The sequence below is a fragment of the Ahaetulla prasina genome, chromosome 2, assembly GCF_028640845.1.
Source record: "Ahaetulla prasina isolate Xishuangbanna chromosome 2, ASM2864084v1, whole genome shotgun sequence".
Taxonomy (NCBI): Eukaryota; Metazoa; Chordata; class Lepidosauria; order Squamata; family Colubridae; genus Ahaetulla; species Ahaetulla prasina.
This window is the reverse complement of record NC_080540.1, coordinates 56,953,118-56,975,475: the sequence shown is the minus strand read 5'-3', so window position 1 is coordinate 56,975,475 and position 22,358 is coordinate 56,953,118. Positions and strand designations below refer to the sequence as shown.

General features: G+C 41.0%; 1 protein-coding gene across 1 annotated transcript; it reads right to left on the bottom strand.

Annotated features, from left to right (window-relative positions):
- Positions 1 to 67: 67 nt before the first annotated feature.
- ZXDC (ZXD family zinc finger C) lies at positions 68 to 20,983 on the bottom strand. Its single transcript, XM_058169063.1, has 10 exons — positions 16,747 to 20,983; positions 14,301 to 14,453; positions 13,993 to 14,071; positions 13,551 to 13,681; positions 12,628 to 12,798; positions 10,232 to 10,917; positions 8,855 to 8,939; positions 3,332 to 3,486; positions 1,556 to 1,657; positions 68 to 1,215 (listed from the first exon to the last, which is right to left on the bottom strand). Exons 1-10 carry the CDS (start codon positions 17,918 to 17,920, stop codon positions 1,129 to 1,131), a joined length of 2,823 nt encoding a protein of 940 aa, XP_058025046.1. The 5' UTR covers positions 17,921 to 20,983; the 3' UTR covers positions 68 to 1,128.
- Positions 20,984 to 22,358: the final 1,375 nt, after the last annotated feature.

The window sequence follows — 22,358 nt, the reverse complement described above, 5'->3', positions numbered from 1 at the left end:
CAATTAACCTTTAATTTTCTCCTAACTGTAAATAAATAAGAAAAATTTGAAAGTGTTCCTTTGTAGGATATCTTTGTATAAAAAACAACAATGCTCACACAACTTTTTAACTAAGTCGTACATATGTATAATTTTAATGCCATGTGGCATATCATGAATAAAATGTTTTAAGTTCCAGACTTAAATTCTTTTGTAAAACACTGACATCTTACTTCTCTGCTAAGCTGATAGCTTAGTATTTTTCTTAAAAGTCTACATGAATTAATTCTATTATCTATAATAAAACATAGGTGTTTTAAAAACATATATTTAAAGATGTTATTTTTCATTTCGGTCAAGATGTTACTTTTATATGCTAATACTAACTGAAAACACTTTCTTCAGCCAGTCTGCATGTAAATAATAAGCAGACCATCATTTCAACATTAATTTGGGAGTAATTTCTACAGAAATCAGCAAAATCTATTTTTGACCAAAAATGCACCATGATAGGTATATGTGATAAAGGTGGCTTTGTACAAATTGGCAATACTGTTTTATATTACTGTAAACATAACCAAAGTGATAAAAATAACATGTGCTAGGCAGCTTTCTCAAGTTCAGTGTAAAATGCTAAATTAGAGATAGCAAGAGCAAGAGATCATATTGCTCTACTAATTCAACCTTTACTATCCCTGAGTATGGTATTATTTTAATGCTCTTATCTCTTTAAAATGTCAGTTGGCAAAAATAAATTGGTCTTCCTGCTTATTCCTTCATTTAAACCCAAAATTTAATTAGAGGTTTATTTCAAGAAAAAAAAGTGCTAAGCTTTATTATTTTGAGAATTATTATTAATTTTAATTATTCTTAAAATCACTGTGGGCTATCACCATTGCACTCGAATGCAGGACTCTAATTTTGCCATATGTATCTTTTCCTGACTCTGACAGAACATACCAAGATCTCCAATTGCCTTATCAAATAAAATTTACTGAACTAGATTTTTGTTGCAACGTAACCATCAAGTATCCCAGCACTGGTGACCATGCTTCCATTGTTCACTTTTTCCTTTAAAAGCAGGAAAGACTCTTATTTCTCAGGATGCTTCAGTGTCTGAATGTTCTAATGCTTCCATCTCCAACACAATCATTCAAGGTCTTGTAGATTAATGGTGCTTCCTGTAAACTGGGAATTATCAGAATTGGCATCTTCTTCAGCAGAATTGTGTGGCTCCTGTTTAAAGCAAGATGTTAAAGAAAGGTTCAAAATTTCACAATTTGCAATTGATTAGTTACACTCCTTAGATTACACAAATACTGCAGTCTTCAAAATCTATTAACTTTGTTTATAGGAATAAACTACTCATATTTCTCAACAGGTAAAACTCTCACTAAAAAGCCTGCAACATGTTTCTATTATTTTCTTCTCCTTTACCTTAACCTACCAAATTTAAAAGAAATAACCAAATACAGAAGGAACCCTATTATAAACTTAAGAGTAGTGGTTAATTTTATTATAATGAAATCAGCTGAAGCTGCATTTTATCCAATTTTGAAACTGAAAAGTTTTGTACCTGAAGAATATGAACAGGTAAATCTACTGTCAGCTGAGAGTGTGAGGAGGAAGATTGAGAACTGAGCTGGAAGGGTAGATCTCCTTCTCCTGGAGAATCATCCTAGCAACAAAGGAGACAAAATGAGTTTCTAACTACAAACAGTATTCTCCCATCCCAACAAACAACTGGTCATTCTTTATATATATTTCACTTAGGCAACCCAATTTACATCATTATCTAACACTGATTTAATACACACGTTAATAAATTCTATTGCTATCAACTTCTTTCAGAAGGCATAAATTGTCAGAGTTAAATGTTTTGCTAAAGGAAGGCCATTCCATCTTTGTTTGCAGAATAAGCACATAGCCAACTTGATTTTAGTGTTGTTCATTTGGTGATACCCATCCATGGTGTCATATCTGAGATTGCAAGAAGAAAAAAAGTGGAGCACCAGTTTCGTGTAGTGATTAAAGTGATGGCCTACGAATCAGAGTTCTAGGCCTGCCTTAGGCATGAATACCAGCTGGGTAATTTTGGGCCAGTTACTGTCTCACAACCAAACCATCTCTCAGAGTTGATGATGTGGGCAAAATAAGAGCTGTTCCAAGTAATGCTCCCTCTATAGCACTGTTTTTCTACTGCAAATAGTCCTCACTTTAATAGTTACAATCGAGACCAATAACTCTGTCACTAAGTGACATGGTTATTAAGCAAAACATCATGTGACTGTGACTTGTGATTTTACTATTGGCTTCTCCATTGATTCTGCTTCTCAGAAGCTGGTTATGAAGCAACTTGAACTAATGTCTGGGGGATGCTGGTCATAAGTGCAAGGACCTCTCATAAAGTTACTTTTTCAGTGCTTTTGTAACTTTGAACATCACTAAACAGACCAGTTGTTAAGGACTAGCCATATTCCAAATGTTACCTTAATTTCAACTTTAGCATTCTAGGCAGTTCCTATAATCTATATGATACCATGTTAATAAGGCGCTACAAGTCCTCATAGGTTCCTCTGCAACTGAAGACTCAGATCATTGGGATATTGATTGGCTTGGTTTGGTTTTGAATTTGTATCATTCTGCTGTTTGGGAACTTTGAACCCTTTGACACCCATGTATTATCAATGCCAGTGCTCAATTTCATCTATGGTTTTTCTTCTCTGAATAGAAAATGTTATCTGATGCGAAGGGACTCATCCCAGCCCATTTAAGTTTGCCAGTTTCTATAATGTCAATACTGAATCTCAAAATTTCTAAACTGACATTAAATAGGTCCTGGTTCATGGTTCTAACATTCCATCTACCAGTAGTACCTTTATTGCTTGCAACAGCATACCAGTGAAATTTTTAGTAGCACGTCTCTCTTTTCACAGGTACAGAAATAGCCACTCAGTTGAGGAGCACAAAATTGCACTTGAATTCATTTTCCCCCTTTTCCTGACTTTATCAACTGCCAAATATATCTTTTTACATTTCCCTGTTGTTTATTACCAGCATTCTTCAAAGAAATAATAATTGCAAATATTTATTGCTGAACCAAAAGGATGGCAAAACTGATCATATGATTAAAAAATCAAGATGGAAATTGTAGACCTTGATTTTTAAAAAAAATCATTGGAAATTTAAACTTTGCAATTATTTTCTAAGCAGGATTTGGATTTGCTGCACCAAATCATAATATACTTGCTTTATCTAGATATCTCCACCAACATTTTGTATCACAAATCCCAGTTACATGTTCTTGGGGAAAAAAATATTATTTTCTGTAAATTAAATTGCCAATTGTTACCTGAAGCAATTGAATTTGAACAAACTGTGTGCCAGCCGAAGAATCTCTTACTGTTATATTTCCATTAGGCAAAATACTGTTGCATAACCGATTTCCATGACTAAAACAGTTAACTTTATCATTTTTGCTTTTTCTTATAGCAGCATCAGTTGAGCCTGAAATAAAGAGGTGGCATTTGTAAATATAAAGCTGCATTCTATAGTAAGCTTCATTACATATCTGAAAATACTTCTCCTGAACAACTTTGAATGAAGATATGTTCTTACCATGTATGGAGCAGATTATTTAAGCACTGTTGTTAAGTGTATTAATAGTTAAGGCTGCATACAAATTGTTGACAAAAAGAGGAGAAAAGGCAATTTCCACACCTATTCATTCCATGGTTACGTTCATCTTCTAAAATTTTATTCCTAAGAGTTGGGAGGTCTTTTAGAATAGGAGGAAAGATTATATATACTCTTATATATTCACTTGCCTTGGAAAGGAAGAATTATAAAAATTACTTAATCTAAAAATGTAAACAGTGCTGTTTCTGTCCTGTATCAAGGCCTGAAACCTGACTAAATCTTCACCATCTTGTAACATTGGATGAGAATTGTCCACAATAGTGGGGCCCAGTAATGGCTTCTGGTGGAGAGGGTATACTAGTGCCTCTTTAAAAGCTGTAAACACCACCTCCCATCAAGGATGAATTCAACAATGCTTCAGCCACCCACATGAGCAGCCAGGAGGGACATGGATGTAGCTCACAGGTATGTAGGTATGTATGTATGTATGTATGTATGTATGTATGTATGTATGTATTTATTTATTTATTTATTTATTTATTTATTGATTGATTGATTTATTTATTTATTTATTTATTTATTTATTTAGATTTTTATACCGCCCTTCTCCCAAAGGACTCAGGGCGGTGTACAGCCAAATTATAAAACAATAGAATATACAATTAAAACAAAAACTTAAAACAAGCATATTCCATAAATGGCCGAAATTTAAAACAATCAAATTTAAAACCTTAAAATTCATAAATAGTAGCCCCGATTAAAATTATTTAGGAATTAAAAATTTAAGCCAGTCCCGCTTGAATAAATAAATGCGTTTTCAGCTCACGGCGAAAGGTCCGAAGGTCAGGTAATTGGCGCAAGCCAGGGGGAAGTTCGTTCCAAAGGGTAGGAGCTCTGACAGAGAAGGCCCTTCCCCTGGGGGCCGCCAGCCGACATTGCTTGGCGGACGGCACCCTGAGAAGACCCTCTCTGTCTGAGCGTACGGGTCGGTGGGAGGCGTAAGGTAACAGCAGGCGGTCCCGTAAGTACCCGGGCCCTAAGCCATTGAGCGCTTTAAAGGTGGTAACCAAAACCTTAAAGCGCACCTGAAAGACCACAGGGAGCCAGTGCAGACTGCGCAGGAGCGGTGTTACATGGGAGCAATGTGTGGCTCCCTCAATCACCCGCGCAGCTGCATTCTGAACTAGCTGAAGCCTCCAGGTGCACTTCAAGGGGAGCCCCATGTAGAGAGCATTGCAATAATCCAAACGAGAGGTGACAAGAGCGTGAGTGACCGTGCATAAGGCATCACGGTCAAGGAAGGGGCGCAACTGGCGGACCAAGCGCACCTGGTAAAAAGCTCTCCTGGAGACGGCCGCCAGATGATCTTCAAACGCCAGCCGTCCATCCAGGAGAACACCCAAGTTGCGCACCCTTTCCATTGGGGCCAATGACTCACCCCCAACAGTCAGCTGCGGTTGCAGCTGACTGTACCGGGGTGCCGGCATCCACAGCCACTCCGTCTTGGAGGGATTGAGCTTGAGCCTGTTTCTCCCCATCCAGACCGGTATGGCTTCCAGGCACCGGGAAGGAACTTCGACAGCTTCGTTGGGGTGGCTCGGGGTGGAAAAGTACAGCTGCGTGTCATCAGCGTACAGATGGATGGTAACTCACCCCAAAGCCACTGATGACCTCACCCAGCGGCTTCATATAGATGTTGAACAGGAGAGGCGAGAGAATCGACCCCTGAGGCACCCCACAAGTAAGGCGCCTCGCGGTCGATCTCTGCCCCCCGTCAACACCGTCTGCGACCGGTCAGAGAGATAGGAGGAGAACCACCGATAAACGGTGCCTCCCACTCCCAAACTCTCCAACCGGTGCAGCAAGATATCATGGTCGATGGTATCAAAAGCTGCTGAGAGATCTAATAGGACCAGGGCAGAGGAACAACCCCTATCCCTGGCCCTCCAAAGGTCATCCACCAACGCGACCAAAGCTGTCTCCGTACTATGTCCGGACCGGAAGCCGGACTGGAACGGGTCTAGATAGACAGCTTCATCCAGGTACCGGGGAAGCTGCCATGCCACCACACTCTCTACAACCTTCGCCACAAAGCGAAGGTTGGAGACTGGACGATAATTAATGGGCCTCTGGTGGCGCAACAGGCTAATGCAGCCTATTATTAACAGCAACTGCTTGCAATATTGCAGGTTCAAGTCCCACCAGGCCCAAGGTTGACTCAGTCTTCCATCCTTTATAAGGTAGGTAAAATGAGGACCCAGATTGTTGGGGGGCAATAAGTTGACTTTGTATATAGTATACAAATGGATGAAGACTATTGCTTGACATAGTGTAAGCCGCCCTGAGTCTTCGGAGAAGGGCGGGATATAAATGCAAAAAAATAAAAATAAAAAAATAAAAATCCCAAAATAGCTGGGTCCAGGGAAGGCTTCTTAAGGAGGGGTCTCACCACCGCCTCTTTCAAGGCAGCGGGGAAAACCCCTTCCACCAACGAAGCATTTATAATTCCCCGGAGCCAGCCTCGTGTCACCTCCTGTGTGGCCAGCACCAACCAGGAGGGACACGGGTCCAGTAAACATGTAGTTGCATGTAACCTCCCCAGTAACCTGTCCACGTCCTCGAGAGCCACAGAATCAAACTCATCCCAAACAACCTCAACAAGACGCGTCTCCGTCATCTCACTTGGATCATCGCAATTTTGGTCTAAACTATCCCAAAGCTGAACGATTTTATCGTATAGATAACCGTTAAACATCTCAGCACGTCCCTGCAAGGGGTCATCCCGCCCCTCCTGATGGAGAGAGCGGATCACCTGAAACAGGGCGGCCAGCGGTTATCTGCCGACGCAATGAGGGTGGAAACGTAAGAACGTTTCGCCTCCCTCAGTGCCACTAGGTAGGTCTTAGAAAAAGACCTAACTAGTTTCCGATCAGCCTCGGAACGGCTAGATCTCCAGGTACTCTCTTGGCGTCTTCTCCGGTGTTTCATCTCTCTCAGCTCCTCAGAAAACCAAGGAGCCAATTGAGATCTACGCCGGGTCAGAGGCCGCAAAGGCACGACACGGTCCAAAGCCCCAGCCGCGGCCTGTTCCCAGGCCACAACTAGTTCTTCAGCCGTGCCGTGGGCAAGATCCTCAGGGAACGGCCCAAGCTCCATCAGGAACCTCTCAGGGTCCATCAGGCGCCTGGGACGGAACCAACGCATTGGTTCCGTCTCCTTGCGGTGGTGAGCGGCGGTGCGAAAGTCCAGGCGAAGGAGAAAATGATCTGACCATGACACAGGTTCCGTCACTAAATCTCCTAATTCCAGATCATTAAACCACTGTCCAGAGATATAAATCAAGTCCAGTGCGCCTCCCCCAATGTGTGTAGGGCCATCAGTTACTTGAATCAGGTCCAAGGCCGTCATGGAAGCCTGGAAGTCCTGGACTGCCGTTGATGACAAGCCGGCCGATGGCAAGTTGAAATCCCCCATGACCAAAAGTCTGGGAATCTCAACCGCCACTCCGGCAAGCACCTCCAGCAGCTCAGGTAGGGCTGTAGTCACGCAGCAAGGAGCCAGGTACGTGATCAACAAACCCATCTGATTCCTATGGCCCCACTTCACAAGGAGGGATTCACAACCGACTATCTGAGGCACAGTGGACTCCCTGTGTACAGCCCAAAGGAAGGACCCTGCCACTTCCTCAGGCCCAACAAGGTAAAACTGCCCCAGATAATGGGTATGCCTGTTCCCTGGGCATCTCCATAGCACTTGAACCATGCTTGGCACCCAACTGATCCAGATCCGGCCAATTTTATCTGCCAGTTAAGCATAAAGTTAGACCGGTCCCAGTCTGATCCATTCGAAGTGAAAGACACTTTTACTAAGAGGTGCTTGATTGCAGGAGACTCAAGGAGAATTTAAAATTACTGCATGCCAATTCAGAAATAAAAGTCCTGGTTTCCCCTAGCCCTCCCCCGCCCCCAGGGTCTGCTGGGCATAGCCAATCTAGGACACATGATGTTTTGAGGTGTTTGGGCTGGTGAAATTCCACACTCAGTGCAAACGGCCTTGAAGATGACAGTGCACCAGCTTGAATCAGCTTCCAAACTGCTCTGTTCTTCCTCAACTGTCAATCCTGCCTCCCTACTTCCCCATAATAAAGGTATACAGCTTTATTGCCCATTTGTTCCCCCCTCTCTTCCCCAACTGATGACAGAATGCCAGCAAGGCGCCAAGCCGAAGCTCCTTTTCAGCTGCCTCAAGTCTTCTGCGAACCACAGGGAGCAACAGGCCAAGACAGTTTGAATGGGCACAATCCTTTACAAGGCTCTGGCCACCTCCCCCCTCAAATAGCTGCCAGAGCGTCCAAAGGACTGTGCAGGTCATCAAGTATTATCCTCAGCTCCCTTGTAATTGCCATAAAGAAGACTGGAAGCGGCTCTTTAATGTTCTTTTTCCTTTGCTCATCATTTTTTCTACTTTTTCTCATTTTATCTTTTAATTACGTCAAAACTCTTGATAAAATTATACATACATATATAGAGAGAGATAGAATATGAACTGTTCTGAGCAAGAATTCTAAATACTGTAGCCTACAGCGCTCCCAACCCAAAAAAATCACTCTAAATAGTGGTTCAATGGTGTCTGGTGGGTACTTGGTCTGGTGGGTACTTGGTGCCTATAGGTAATGTGTGCTAATCAAGAGTTGCTTGATTGTTTCAATTTCAAGGATCTAGTATATATTTATATGCTGCAGAAGAAAAGTATCTCACAAAACTAAAAAATGTCCTGTACAGCCAAATAAATGTTCCAATAGGAACTTTAAAAATCAAAGCTGTCAGCCATCTGAAGGCTTGCCATTTCTTAATAAATGCAGATTTAGATCATATTGCAAATTTTAAGTTATAATGGCCACACTATTTAACCTGGCTGGGTATGGGGAGGTTTTGAGTCCTAGCAACAGCCTGGTTAAGTTCCTACAGTTTTCTTGGCAAGATTTTTGGAAGTGGTTTGCCCTTGCCTCCTTTTAGGTCTGAGAAAGAATGACTGGCACAAAGTCACCCAGCTGGTTTTGTGTATAAGGCAGAACTAGAACTTATGTTCTCCTGGTCTCCTGGTTTTTAGCCTGATGCCTTCACCACTACAGCAAACTGACTCTCTATTCAACTTAGGGTTCTAAATTTAAAGATACTATCCTTAGATCCAGTTTGATGTATACACAATATACTGTACTGAAATAGTTAATACTCACCTATGTCATTCCCATTTCCCTTTTGTTTTCTCTTTTTGGCAAGCTGAATAGCTCGATAATCTGTTCTTGCAGACCCACTGCTCTCCTGATGAGATAAAAGGGTTTGTTCACATCACTAAATCCAGATAGTTAGATAAGCAGCTTTTCATTATGAATTCAATTTTCCCCTATTAACATGCATTAATCCCTAACAACTTCCTTGCTTATATTGAATTCTTTGTATGGTTAAGTCCACAGGAAAGGAGTCCCTGTTTATTTTACTCCACTAGACGATGCCGACTACAGGGGCGGTGCTCATCTTCGTTTCAAGGCCGTTGATCCAGCACTGTCTGTAGACCTTTCCACAGTCATGTGGCCAGCACGATGTCATGGAGTTCTGCTTCCTCTCCACCAAAGTGGTACCTATTTATCTACCTGCATTTGCATACTTTTGAACTGCTAGATGGGCAGGAGCTAGGTGAAGATGGGCGCTCGCCCTGTTGCATGATGCTCAGGTTTCAAACTCAGGTTGTTGGGTTTTCACTGAGCCATTGCAATGCCCCATCTATGGTTAATAGAATAGAATTCTTTATTGGTCAAGTGTGATTGGACACACAAGGAATTTGTCTTGGTGCATACGCTCTCGGAGTACATAAAAGAAAAGATACATTCGTCAAGAATCATAAGGCACAACACTTAATGATAGTCATAGGGAAACAGTCAATATAAATCTTAAGGATACCAGCAACAAGGTTACAATCATAACTAATTAATTAAGTCCATAGACAAAATAAATTTCCCTTCCTTTTGTAAAACACCAACATCTGCCAATATAAAACCCTGCAGAACGTATTATTTTTCAGAGGGGGCTGAAGAAAAAAGACGTTCTATTGTGCAAGCTATCTTTGCATGCAATCCTATATATACGTCAGTATGTATTTTAATAAGAGAAGTCATGCAATTAAAGGCACATTTCAATAGTATGACGGAGAAAACAAAGTTTAACAAGGGCAAAATTTTAAGAAACGTCTTTTTCTATAAGTGTGGAATACAGTATACTTTTTTGTGACTCAATCCCAAAGCACTATCTGGAGTTTTAAATATTTATAATGGTTTGAGAAGGAAGTAATAAATAAAATTAAGTATTGGCTTCTAAGCTTCTGCTATGAAAAAGACTATCCTCTTTCACTTAATATGACACACAACACGTTAACAGCATTGAATCCCTTTCACAGGCAGAAACAATTTATGCCACTTTCATTATACAAAATATATGGTGACTTCACTTGGGGCAGACATTCCATAAACTTTTCTGATCTTGTAGACTGACACACAATGACAATATCCTCAAAACCAAGATACTAATAAAGATTAGTTACTTAAAGAGTTATTGCATACCGGAATAGAGCTGCTAGTCACTGTGCTTAGATCAGTTTCTTTTTGTGCACTGTAACTTCCTGAAGGATTGGAGAACACATACTGAGTGACCACTTTGCTGCCTTCTTGTTGCTCCACAACGTCCAGGCTAGGAAGCAAAGTTTGCTCTGCTTTATTTGGAGCTAATAATTCAGCTGTATTGTTTCCACCAAGGCTACTGGAAGGGGATAAAGTGGCTGTGTCTACTGACAAGTTATTGCTAGAAGTCAAACCATGCAAGTCTTGACTGGAACTTCTCGCTGACAAAGATGCTAAAGAGCCTAAGGCTTCTGCATTCACTGTCTGTACTTCATCCAAATTTAAAGTGCTTTGCTGTAAAACGGTGGTGGTGGTTCCCAATAAAAGAGAGCTATCCAAGCTGTGTGGAATGTCACTACTGGTCACTAAAATCAGTGGGTCAACTGTCTGAGCAAGGGAATTGCTATTTACAGACAGACTGCCTCCAAGCGTGGAGCCTACTGAAGCGACATCTATAGTAAGAATTCCAGAGTTTATTAGAGCCATATCAGCTGAAATTCCAGAGGAGTTCCCAGATACACTAGAAAAAAGGGACACCAGATCTACATTGCTGAGGTCACTTTGACCTGAATTGGCAAGTTCGTTGCTAGGTGTAAGGGAACCAATGGTTTCCATCTGATTTAATAGATCTGAAACAAAACAAAACAAAACATAAGATTACCTAGTTAGTATGATAGGTGTAACACAAATCTTGCCTCCTTCCTCTCCCTCCAATTTGGCTACATATCCTCATTCCAAGAATCTGTGCCGTCCCTTTTCTGATCAAAGCAGCCAACATTACCCTCTTTAAATTTGGAAGAAAACAGTACAGTAGTCCTCAACTTACGACCACAATTGAGGCTAAAATTTATGTTAAGTGAGAATTTTAAGTGAGTTTGCCCAATTTTACGACTTTTCTCACCATGTTTATTAAGTGAATCACTGCAGTAATACAGTTGTTAAATTAATCTGGTTTCCCCATTGACTTTGCTTATCAGAAGGTTGCAAAAGGAGATCACATGACTCCAAGACACTGCAACCGACATAAATGTGAATCAGTTTTCAAGAATCCAAATGTAAATCATGTGACCATGGGGCTGCTGCAACAGTCATAAGTGTGAAAAATGGTCATAAGTCACTTTTTTCAGTGTCAAGGACTGTAGGGCCACAATAATGTAACTTGGTTAGGATTTCAGATAATCCCTATCTCCTCCTAGCACATATTCAGACCTCAATAATATGCTTTGCATCCCTAGCAAAAATGGATGGCGTTAGAAGTGATTTTCACACAGCTAGCAATAAGTGCCAGCAGTATTTACAGACAGTGTGAAGGGAAACATTATGGTGTAGGCTGTATCCTTAAGTATGAGTGTTGCGATATCTCACTACCTATAAAAGGGCAGATCTTTGCAGCATTATAGCACAAACCCCACCCCTCCTGTATGTGCATTTTGCTATTATTTCCTTGCACACAACTGGTCCATCTGTAAGGTATATAAATCCTTCCATTCCTCTCCATCCAGTCAGAGCTCAAGAGGTTTTTTTGGATGAGAAGCAAAATGTCTTCAAAGAAAAACAAGGAAGTCCAGTTGCCTCTTGAAAAAGCACCTTTGGGACAACTATGATCCAGATGACTGAGAATCTCCATAGACATAATCATCTTTGCCTCTTTTGATAGGCATTCATTATTTGAAACAGATTACTTAAAACCCAACACCCATTTTCCTATCTTTCATAAACATTTTATCAACATTCTTTTACTTGCTGTTATTTTTGTCATTTATGTATAGCCTGCCATCATTCACTCATTTTCTTTGTTAAATATAATTACTTTGGCCTTTGATACATTAATTTTCAAAGCTACAATCCTGGTTATCATAAAATTACCCCTTACCACTGTCTGCCTATGAAAGTATCTACATAATATTTCACCAAAAAATACCTCCTGTAATATCACTACAATATTTTCTTTATTCATTTATCTTTAAATAAACAAGGAGGATCACTCACTCATCCTTGGGTAACTCACTCCTCAATTTTGAACAATCTGCTAAGCATTCCAGTTTTTATTACTTATTACATTCAGCAAATAATCAACACTATTGTTGATAAAAAATGTCTTATAGCTCAAAATCATTCATTTTATTATATGCTTTCTATAAAAATCAATAGTAAATATTATTTTTAATATTTATACATATATCAAGTATCTACAAAAAAACAACAACAAAAGTTATAGAGACCCAAATAATTAGCTTTTGATGAAGAATTTTTTTTTTGCAAGATCTTTAGATATAACACATTCTATGCATTATTCAAATCCACAGATAACTCAAGTCTTCTAAGACAGCAGATCATACCTGCACTAAAGTTGTGTTGCTTGACCATATGTGTTTTCATACTATGCTTTGAATTGAATAATTTGCTACAACTGGATACAGGGCAGCGCATCTTCAATGAGTCCACATCCTGAAGGTGTTTTTTGGAGTGAATATATAGACTACTGCGTGCTGAGAACTTTGCACAACAACCTGAAATATACAACAACTGGAGCATATGAATATAATATATACTTATAAATTTAAACCCTATTCTAAAAGTTTCCTATGAGATTGCAGATAGCACAATTTCTCACAATTCCTTACTCCTAGGCCTCAGTGTTTTGATTCCCCAAATCTTTTCTCTTTCAATTTTCAATGATATATAAAGCCTCAGACAGGTGACAAAGCTAAGAAACTGCTAAGGAGAGAAAGACAGTTTGAACTGGCACTGTACTCTGTCACATCCTTAGAGAGGAGCAAGGACAGCGATAACTATACTGATTACATTTGAAAGGTGATCTTACAAATCTTAGAACAAAAGCTATGTGATACCAGCTTCAAAATCTTGTGAGAACCCTGCATGAAATTCAGAGCCAAATTAACTAAAACAACTGCACTATTCAACTATGGTTGCATTTATCAAGGCAGTGGAAGCTTTAAATATAATACAGAATTTAAATCTCCATCTTGCACCCACTCCAATTTCATTTTATTTTTTACTTGTGGATTTCTATAATCCCTAAAAATAAAAAGGAAGTGTTGAAATTACATAATTTTTGAGGGAACAGTATGCCTTTGGAAGAAAGATTTATTTAGCTTCTTCTTCACAATTATGTTGTAATTTGAAAGTATTTTCTTCCCTGTCATAGGATTCGGTAGCAATTCTTCTGTCTATATAATGTAGTTTGGTCTTTTATACATATCTATCTATGCAGAAATAGAATCAAGTGTTTGAGTAATACCTTCCACGGGGCATTCAAATGGTTTTGTACCAAGATGAGTTATGCTATGGCCTTTCAAATGTTCTGCTCTTGTAAAAGATTTTCCACAACCTTCTACAGAGCATGTGAACCGCCTATCATCTTCATGTTTCCTACAAGAGTAATTAAATTGATATTAACATCAAGCACTTTGTACACAGAACTGAGAAAATCATATATCAATAGATTGAAGTCTGGTAAGTTTGTAAAGCCTATTATTAGACTTAACTCCAAAAATATTTTAGCTAAGCAAACTGCTTCCACTCAACTTAAACAAAGTCTATTTATGTTAAGAGCATTTATTCAAGTTCATTTTCTATTACTTAACTTTTAACTCCTCAAATTTAAACTGCAGGTTCTTTAAAATTTTGTATATAATATGTGTATGGCAATGATTTTTAGTATAATCAGAGGGAATATTTACCTTTTATGTCTTAATAGCTTAGACATACTGGTGAAGGACCAGCCACAGCCTTCAAAGTCACAAATGAAAGGTCTTTCCCCTGCGGAAGGAAAAAGGAATACAAAAACTAGCACATTTATTTTCAAAAATGATTAGCATTTATATTCATTAACTTCTTTACGTTGATGATTTTACCAATCAAATTCTTTACAAGATACAACTCAATCCTTGCCAAAAAACAAATTATCAGTTTTTAAGGATCCAGACATTCAACATAATCGTTCTTTAAGCCAACCAAATGCAAACTTTAACAGTACCCTAGTTCACACCTGTGTGACTTCTCATGTGGATTTTCAGCCGGCAAGCTTTGTCATATTGCTTGTTACAGCCTGGGAAGGAGCAGGAAAACAATTCTTGTTCCCTGAAGTGGACTCGATTATGAGAAAATAATGCACTCACTGTTATGAAGGTCCTCTCACAACCTGGAGAAAAAAGGAACAGTTAACTGTTTGGCAGGAAAGCAGAAACAAACAAAACAAGTGGCTTCAATAGCTCAAAACAATGTTACAAATAAAAACACAATGTTCAAAAGCAGATTATTGTCAGGCACCATATGCTGCTAAAAGACAATAAAGGAATGTTTTCATGTTCAATTTCTACATCTTCATCCAGCTAAAGGTTTTTGAAAATAGAATACTACCACTTATTTTGCACTATGCACCTAAGTTACAACATAAGAATCTATTATCTGACTTCCAATCTACCATAATAGGGCCACCAAGGTATCTAGAAATGATAGAAGTTGAGATCCAGCATCTGCAGAGGACTACAACGGGAAAGGATGTCAAATTTTTTTACCAATTCCCATTAGATGTTCTTCCTGATAACCTATATAACATTAAACTAGAAATTAGATTTGCAACAAAAATTCCAAATAATAAATTCACATGTTATCTTAAAATCAGTGTACCACAATTGAAGGTATATTGGTTTGAAGTTAAGGAGATCTGAGTTAAAATAAGAAAAATCATGGTTAAGTGTATAGAGAGGTAATAAATTTCTGAATATTCCACTTTACAATCAGAACAGGCATACCACATTTCACAAATTTGCTGTTTTCCCTAAATGGTACTCTTATGAATTCAGCTATGGTAGTCCACAAAACTTTTTAAAAATGTTCTGTAATATATCATGTGATTATTTTAAACAGAATATATTTTATTTAAAATTGTGCTGAACAAAAAGGGATTCTTTTCCATGTGAACACACATAGGATTGCAGGTCTGTCAGCCCCTCCAGAAATTCAGAAAGATCAGTTCATATCAAAGGTCACAGAAACATTCATGGGTATTTTTTCTGATAACAAGTTCAACATATAAATATACAAAAAACACACAAAGTAATAATACAACAGAGATTTTAGTACTGGGAATTAGTTCAAGACTGAAGCTATTATCGTATAAAAATACTATAAAAATTTGTGAATCACAGGATATTTTTTTTTACTTTGTACGGGTAGTCCTTAGCTTACGGCCTTTTTTTCAGTGACCATTCAAATTTATAGTGATTTATGACCAATTCTCAAAGCTCTAGCCATTGCAGTGTTCCTGAGGTCATGTGGTCACAATCCAAGTGCTGTAGTGCCTGGTTTGCGATTATGACATTGCAGCAAGTCATATTATGTGATCAACATTTGTGACCTTTCAATATGGAAGCTGGCAAGGAAAGTTGCAAACTGCCCTACAGAGATGGTCCAGCTGCCTTTTCTCCTTGAGGGGCCAGCTATGGAATCCAAGAACCCAGAGATCTTATACTCTGCAGCACCTCACCCATACTTTAGTGCAGGGGTCTCCAACCTTGGCAACTTTAAGCCCGGCGGACTTCAACTCCCAGGTTTACTGGCTGGGGAATTCTGGGAGTTGAAGTCCGCCAGGCTTAAAGTTGCCAAGGTTGGAGACCCCTGCTTTAGTGCATGCTTGCCCACAGTACACTGTCCTCTGGCCAAGGCTTCTGCCACCCCTTGTATGTATCCACAGGCCCTATCAATTTGCACAGGCCCTATCAATTTGCCATGACACCTGTGTACCCTCTCTACACTCCTGAATTGGGATTCCAAATCTTCCTGCTTAAGAACTTGCAGACCCTTGGGTTACAATGGCAACCAGAACTGCTGTCACTAAGCGATGCAATCACATGACATTGTTAGCAATGGTCCCAACTTCAGTCAAAACCCAAGGACTACCTAAGCTCAACTATGGATTAAAAGTAAAATAATTGTATACTTCTAACACTTTTCAGGGATTTTTTTTAGCCTGTTTTTATTTTCAATTCTTTAAAATGTTTAATAATAGAATGCTAACTTTATACATTAATTGTATTCCTGCACTGAAATCTGCATAGAAATAATACTATGAGCCTGATTTGCTTCATTTTACAACGAAGAAATATCAATGTGTATTTCTTTTTTCGATATTAATTGGACTACAAAGAAGATCCGGAAGGAACTAGACTACACCTTCGATTTAAAACAGGGGTCTCCAACCTTGGCAACTTTAAGCCCGGTGGACTTCAATTCCCAGAATCCCCCAGCCAGCTAAGCTGGCTGGGGAATTCTGGGAGTTGAAGTCCACCGGGCTTAAAGTTGCCAAGGTTGGAGACCCGATTTAAAATAGCCCTCCGTTTTTTCCCAGTTCACGGCCGAAACGCTACACACGAGCAGCGCCAAAGGCAGTTTAGTTTGCCCAAACCAACCAGTGTCCGGATCGACCAGATTACCTGGATACTCGCAGCGGTAAGGCCGGTCTGGCTCCAGGTGGCTTCGCCGTTGATGCGCCCCGAGCCGGGCGGCGCTGGGGAAGCGCTGTCCGCAAGCCTCGCACTTGAGCCTCGCCTCTTCCTCGTGAGCCCTGCCGTGAGCCCGAAGGTTGTAGATGGTGGTGAAGCGCTTCGTGCAGCCCGGCGCGGAGCAGGCGAAGGGCCGCAGCTTGTCGTGCGAATGCAGGTGGCGCCGCAGCTTGTAGGCCGTGGCGAAAGCCCAGGAACAGCCGGGAATCGGGCAGCTGAAGGGACGCGCCACCCGGCTTGCGACAGCCGAGGAAGCCGGAGCTGCTGAGGCCGCGGCCTCTCCGCCCTCCTGCCCAGCGCCGGTTGGGCTCCCGCCGCGCGCCGACAGTTGATGCAGCCGCAGAAGCTGCTTGCGGGAAAAGGTCTCGGCGCAGTGGGAGTCCGGCCGAGGATATGACGCCGGAGCCCGCGGAGATGCAGCCGGGAGCTGGGCGGCGGCCTCATCGCTCGGCTGAGCCGGAGCAGGCGGCGGGGCTGCCGGCGCCGGTCCTCCGAAGCTAAGCGTCCCGTTTTCGAAGCGCACCAGAAGGCTCTGGTTGTTGATGGTCAACGTGCCCGAAAAGGAGGAATTCCCCTGGCCGCCGCCGCCGCCGCCGCCTTCCTCCTGAGGCCCGCCGCCTTCCGAGAGCGGCGTCGAGGCCTGGACTTCTCCGCCCGCCTCGCCGCCCGGCTTGCCCTCCCGCGGTCGCTGCGCCGGCGGGGAATCCTGAGAGGAGCCTCGCGAGGGGCTTCCGGAGGCTCCGCCCCGCACCAAGTTAAGCACCAGCAATAAAGCGTCACTTTCCGGCGGCTGCCCGGGGCCTCCGGCTGGCGGGGACAAGGCGGCGGGCGCGCCGCCCGAGTTAGCAGGAGGCGGCGGAGGCAACTGCTGAGGAGGCTGCGGCGGCTCCGGCAGCTTCCCTTCGAGGAGCAGCAGCACCGGGAACGTCACGTCCAGGCCCCAGGCCCCCGCTGCCGCCGCCCCCGCAGAGTCACGAGGCTGAGGAGGTCGGCGAACAGGCCCTGAGGGGGCAGCAGCCCCGTCGTCCGCACCGGCGCCATGTTGTTGGATGGCGGGCTCGGGCTGGGCCGCCTCCGCAGCGGCAGGCAGCCCCTGCGTTTCCATCTTGGGGGTCCCTGTAGCAGCGGCTGAAACCGGAGCCGCGGGGCGGAGCCGGCCGAGAGATTGGAGAAACCCGGAGCGCGGAGCACAGGAGAGGAGTCGATCCTTGCGTGGCCGACTGTAAAACCAGGAAGTGGTGCAGTTCTGCCTGAAACCGGAGGGTAGCTCAGAAGTGGGGAGGAGACCGTGAAAGTTTCAAAGCATAACTGAAACTGAGGAAAGGTTTTGCATGGGATTTTATGCTCCTAGGTAAACGGAGATCTCGTAATCATTTATTACCGTAGATAGATTAACAGAGTTGGAATGCACCTGGATCTGGACGGTCATCTAGTCCAGGGGTCCCAACCTTGGCAACTTTAAAGTTGCCAAGCTTGGAGACCCCTGATCTAGTCCAACCCTCCCACCCCTCGCCTGCCAAGCAGCAGATCATAATCGTAAAGATATTAGAGCAATAATTAACACGTAACTTTTGTTAGATTCACTGGGCATCTGCTCAATACTGTATCTCTAACACTGCTAACAATAGGCCCCCGTAAATAAAACTTCTCCCTTCGAGAAGTAAATAGATAGGATAGAATAGAGAACAACAAAAGCAAAATACGTATGCCAATAGAGAAAGCTGTAAAATGACTCTTAGATGGTATGTATCGGTGGATTTCAAAATTCTTTACTACCGGTTCTGGGGGCGTGGCAGGGGAAGGTTACTGTAAAATCTCCATTCCCTCCCCAATGCAGGGGAAGGATACTGCAAAATCCCCATTTTGTTCTGATCAGCTGGGACTCGGGAGGCAGAGAATTGATGGGCCAGTCAGAGGTGGTATTTACCGGTTCTCTGAATTACTCAAAATTTCCTTTACCGGTTCTCCAGAACTGGTCAGAACCTGCTGAAACCCACCTCTGGTATGTATTGTTTGTTGTGCTTTGTTTTGTTTTTATGTATTTGTGGTTGTTTTTAAAGACAAAACTGTTTAATAAAAATTATTTTTTTTAAAAAAACCTTCAATTTGTGTAAATAGTGTTTTCCCTTAGTTCCGCTTCCGCCAGGACTGTGGAGCATCTTTGCCTGGTAGGTAAACTGGCTGGGATTGCGAAATAATGTCGGAGAGCTCAGAGTTCTTGGTCTCTTGCCCTTGGACGTTTCATTATTACTGAAACTTCCATCTAACAATACCTTCCTAAATTTAATCTTGTATAAAGTGACTTTCCTTCATCACAGCCTTAATGCACCCTCCCTGTATGTTTGAAATTGATGTTTCCAAGCCAGTTATGACTGTCCAAAAGATTTGTGCTGTCAGGTATTTGCTTTGCCTCCAACAAAGCAGCTGCCTGTGTGTCAGAATCATGCCTTTTATTCTGAGGTACAGTAAATATTTTAATGGTGCTGGGCTGTTTTAAACTTAATGCTAATGTCTGTTTTTTCTGTAATATTGTTTTCAGAATATACTTTGTTTAGTGATGTTTAGTCTGATAGGTCCCTTAAGGGAGGTGAACTTTCTAAAAAACCAGAAATAAAGAGTTAACTGCTGTAAGAGAAAGAGGGGAAGCCAGGAGAGGGGATTTACCTTCCTGTAGTAGTTAGCAGAGTGGTTTCCAAACATGATGTGAATTCTTCAGTTTACCTGTCCAATTTAACATGTTTAGAAGGACAGTGAAACTGGAAAGACTAAAAAGTTGGAGAAGAATAATTAGATAAGGAAACAATAAGTGTAATGTTGCGTGGAGATCAGGGGTGAAATTCAACAGGTTCTGACAGGTTCTGGAGAACCGGTAGCAGAATTTTTGAGTAGTTCAGAGAACCGGGAAATACCATTTCTGGCTCGCCCCAGAATGGGGTGGGAATGGCAATTTTGCAGTATCCTTCCCCTGCCACACTCACCAAGCCATGCCCGCCACACCACGCCACACCCACCAAGCCACAGAACCAGTAGTAAAAAAAACAACATTTGAATTCCACCACTGGTGGAGATTGAAAAAAGGGTTACTGGGATGTATGAGCTAAACTTATTTACTTATCTATTTTACACTGCATTCAGATGTAAATTGTTCAGTATGCTGCACACAATTCAAAATACGGAAGTATGGAAAAAACAGCCAGCTGAATGGTTGAGCAAGTGAAGGAAGTGGCAATGAAATCTGGTTCCAGAAGGAACCATCCTTAAACGGGCAGGCAGCCATGGGCAGCCATCTTCAAACTCGGGTCTTCCCAATTGTAATGGAAAGTTAGTTTGGTGGCATATAAATGTAATAAGTCAATAGGTCAGAGTATCATATATGAAGAGAACTATCAATGTATCTTCTAAGAAAGAAGATGGCATGCTTCTTTAGTTATTTAAAGTTGTTGACATGTTTTATCTATTACCAATTCTCTTTCCACCTTATAGATCTGGGCTGCAGATGACTCTGAGGCTGGACTCACACTTGGTGTTTTAACCAACTTAACCTTTTTGACTAGATGATAGTAGCTAGTTTGCATAATACACTAAACCAGGGGTCTCCAACCTTGGCAACTTTAAGAGTTGTGGACTGAGGAACTCTGGGAGTTGAAGTCCCCAAGTCTTAAAGCTGCCAAGGTTGGAGACCTTTGCATTAAACCATAAGTCATTATTTACAAATCAGCCACTGGGTTTACCCAACACATGAAGCAAAAGCCAGTTGAACCAGGTTATGGTGTGGTTCCAGTCTGAGTGGCACAGATAATGTCCTCAAATATTTCCCACTGTACTGTTATAGATTTTATTAATCTTTTAATACACCAACTACTGTAAATGTCATGGAAATTGCCATAAAACATTTAAATAGTTAATAAAGGCAGTAGAGCAACAAGCATTAAAAATGAAAATAAGCATCCATTAACACAGGGGTCTCCAACCTTGGCAACTTTAAGCCTGGAGGACTTCAACTCCCAGAATTCCTCAGCCTGCATTAACATATGTTTTAAAATCTAAAATACAAACAAAAGAATATAATTCAGACATCACAGGTGGCAACTCTCTAGTAAATGTGTTTGCAGCAACTATGGGTCAGATGTCCCCAAATAATCTCAAGCATGTTTGTGAGAGTGTGAAATCATATGAGAGAAACTCAAACTGCTTAGGGACTTAAAGCAATAACCAGCTCTTAATATTCTACCTGAAAATGATTTGGAAGCTGACAAGTGTAAACGATATCCTTGACTGGCTCCAGAAATCAGTCCAGCTGATGAATTCTGTGTAACTAAAGTTTCTGGGCTACATACAAATGCAGCCCCATTGCACTAATCAGGCTGGAGGTTACCAGTATGTACACCAGTTCTTAAGTCGTTGGCTTTTAGAAAGGCCAGGCTTGTGTGTTACTAAAAAAATGATATAGGAACTCCTGGTAATGAACTCATCACATAGAAAAAAGAAATATGGATCCAGAAGTGGCATTACATTAGATACCTGTTCCTTTGGGGGAAGGTAACTCCAAGCAGAGCTGGAAGATCTCCCAGTTATAAAGAAGGAAAGCAGATCTCAAATTTGTTGAAACTATTAACAATTCTACAGAGAATTCATAAAGAGGTTATGTAATAGCCTGGGGAGATTAGTTTTTTTTTTTTTTTTTACAACAAACAAACAAAAAGAAAATACATTATTACACCCTTGTGCTATACATAAAAGGAAGATTTGGGTCTTCGGATATATCCTCATGATTGCCAAAATCCACGTTCTCGAGGTACAGGTACTGAAGCGTCCAATGTTCCAAGCGCAAAGTCCACAAATGGTTTCCAAGTCTTCCAGAAAATATCTTCTTTATACACACCACTTCTAATTTTAATATCACATGTCATTTTATCATTTAAAGCTAATTTCCACATTTCAGAATTCCACTCTTCTATTCTAAAAATCACATCTAGTTTCCAATATCTAGCTATTATAATTCTACCTATTATAATCATAATTCTAATCAATTCTTTTTCATATTTTGTTAATTCTATTTCCTTAATTACCAACAATAATATAGTTTCCACTCTCAATGTTATTACTTTTCCCATCATTTCAAATATCATTTTCTCCAATTGTTGCCAAAACTTTATAACCTTATCACAATTATACCACATATGTTCATAAGTCCCCAATTCCATCTCACATCTCCAACATTTTTACTAATTTTTTATCCATTTGTGACAATCTTACTGGAGTCAAATACCATTTTCAAACAACTTTATAATTGTGCTCTTTAATCCTTATAGATAAAGTTCTCATAATTCTACTCTTCCAATTCACATTCCAATCTGACTCTGGTATTTCAATATTAAGATCTTTTTCCCAATTTGTCCTCATCACTCTTTGTAATTTTTCATCAGAATTTATAATCTTATAAACCCTACTAACGAGTCCCTTTAGCCCAATTTCATCTTTCATAATCCGAGATACTAAATATTCAAATTCAGTTTCACATCTATTTATCGAATAATTTTCCT

What these genes read in the sequence shown, in the direction of transcription:
- ZXDC (XM_058169063.1), bottom strand. Translation starts at nt 17,920, where the DNA reads ATGGAAACGCAGGGGCTGCCTGCCGCTGCGGAGGCGGCCCAGCCCGAG. An exon ending in TTACCGCTGCGAGTATCCAG is followed by an intron (nt 14,454 to 16,746) that starts GTAATCTGGTCG and finishes TTTTTTCTCCAG; the next exon opens with GTTGTGAGAGGACCTTCATA. An exon ending in GGGAAATGGGAATGACATAG is followed by an intron (nt 3,487 to 8,854) that starts GTGAGTATTAAC and finishes TCTTTATTTCAG; the next exon opens with GCTCAACTGATGCTGCTATA.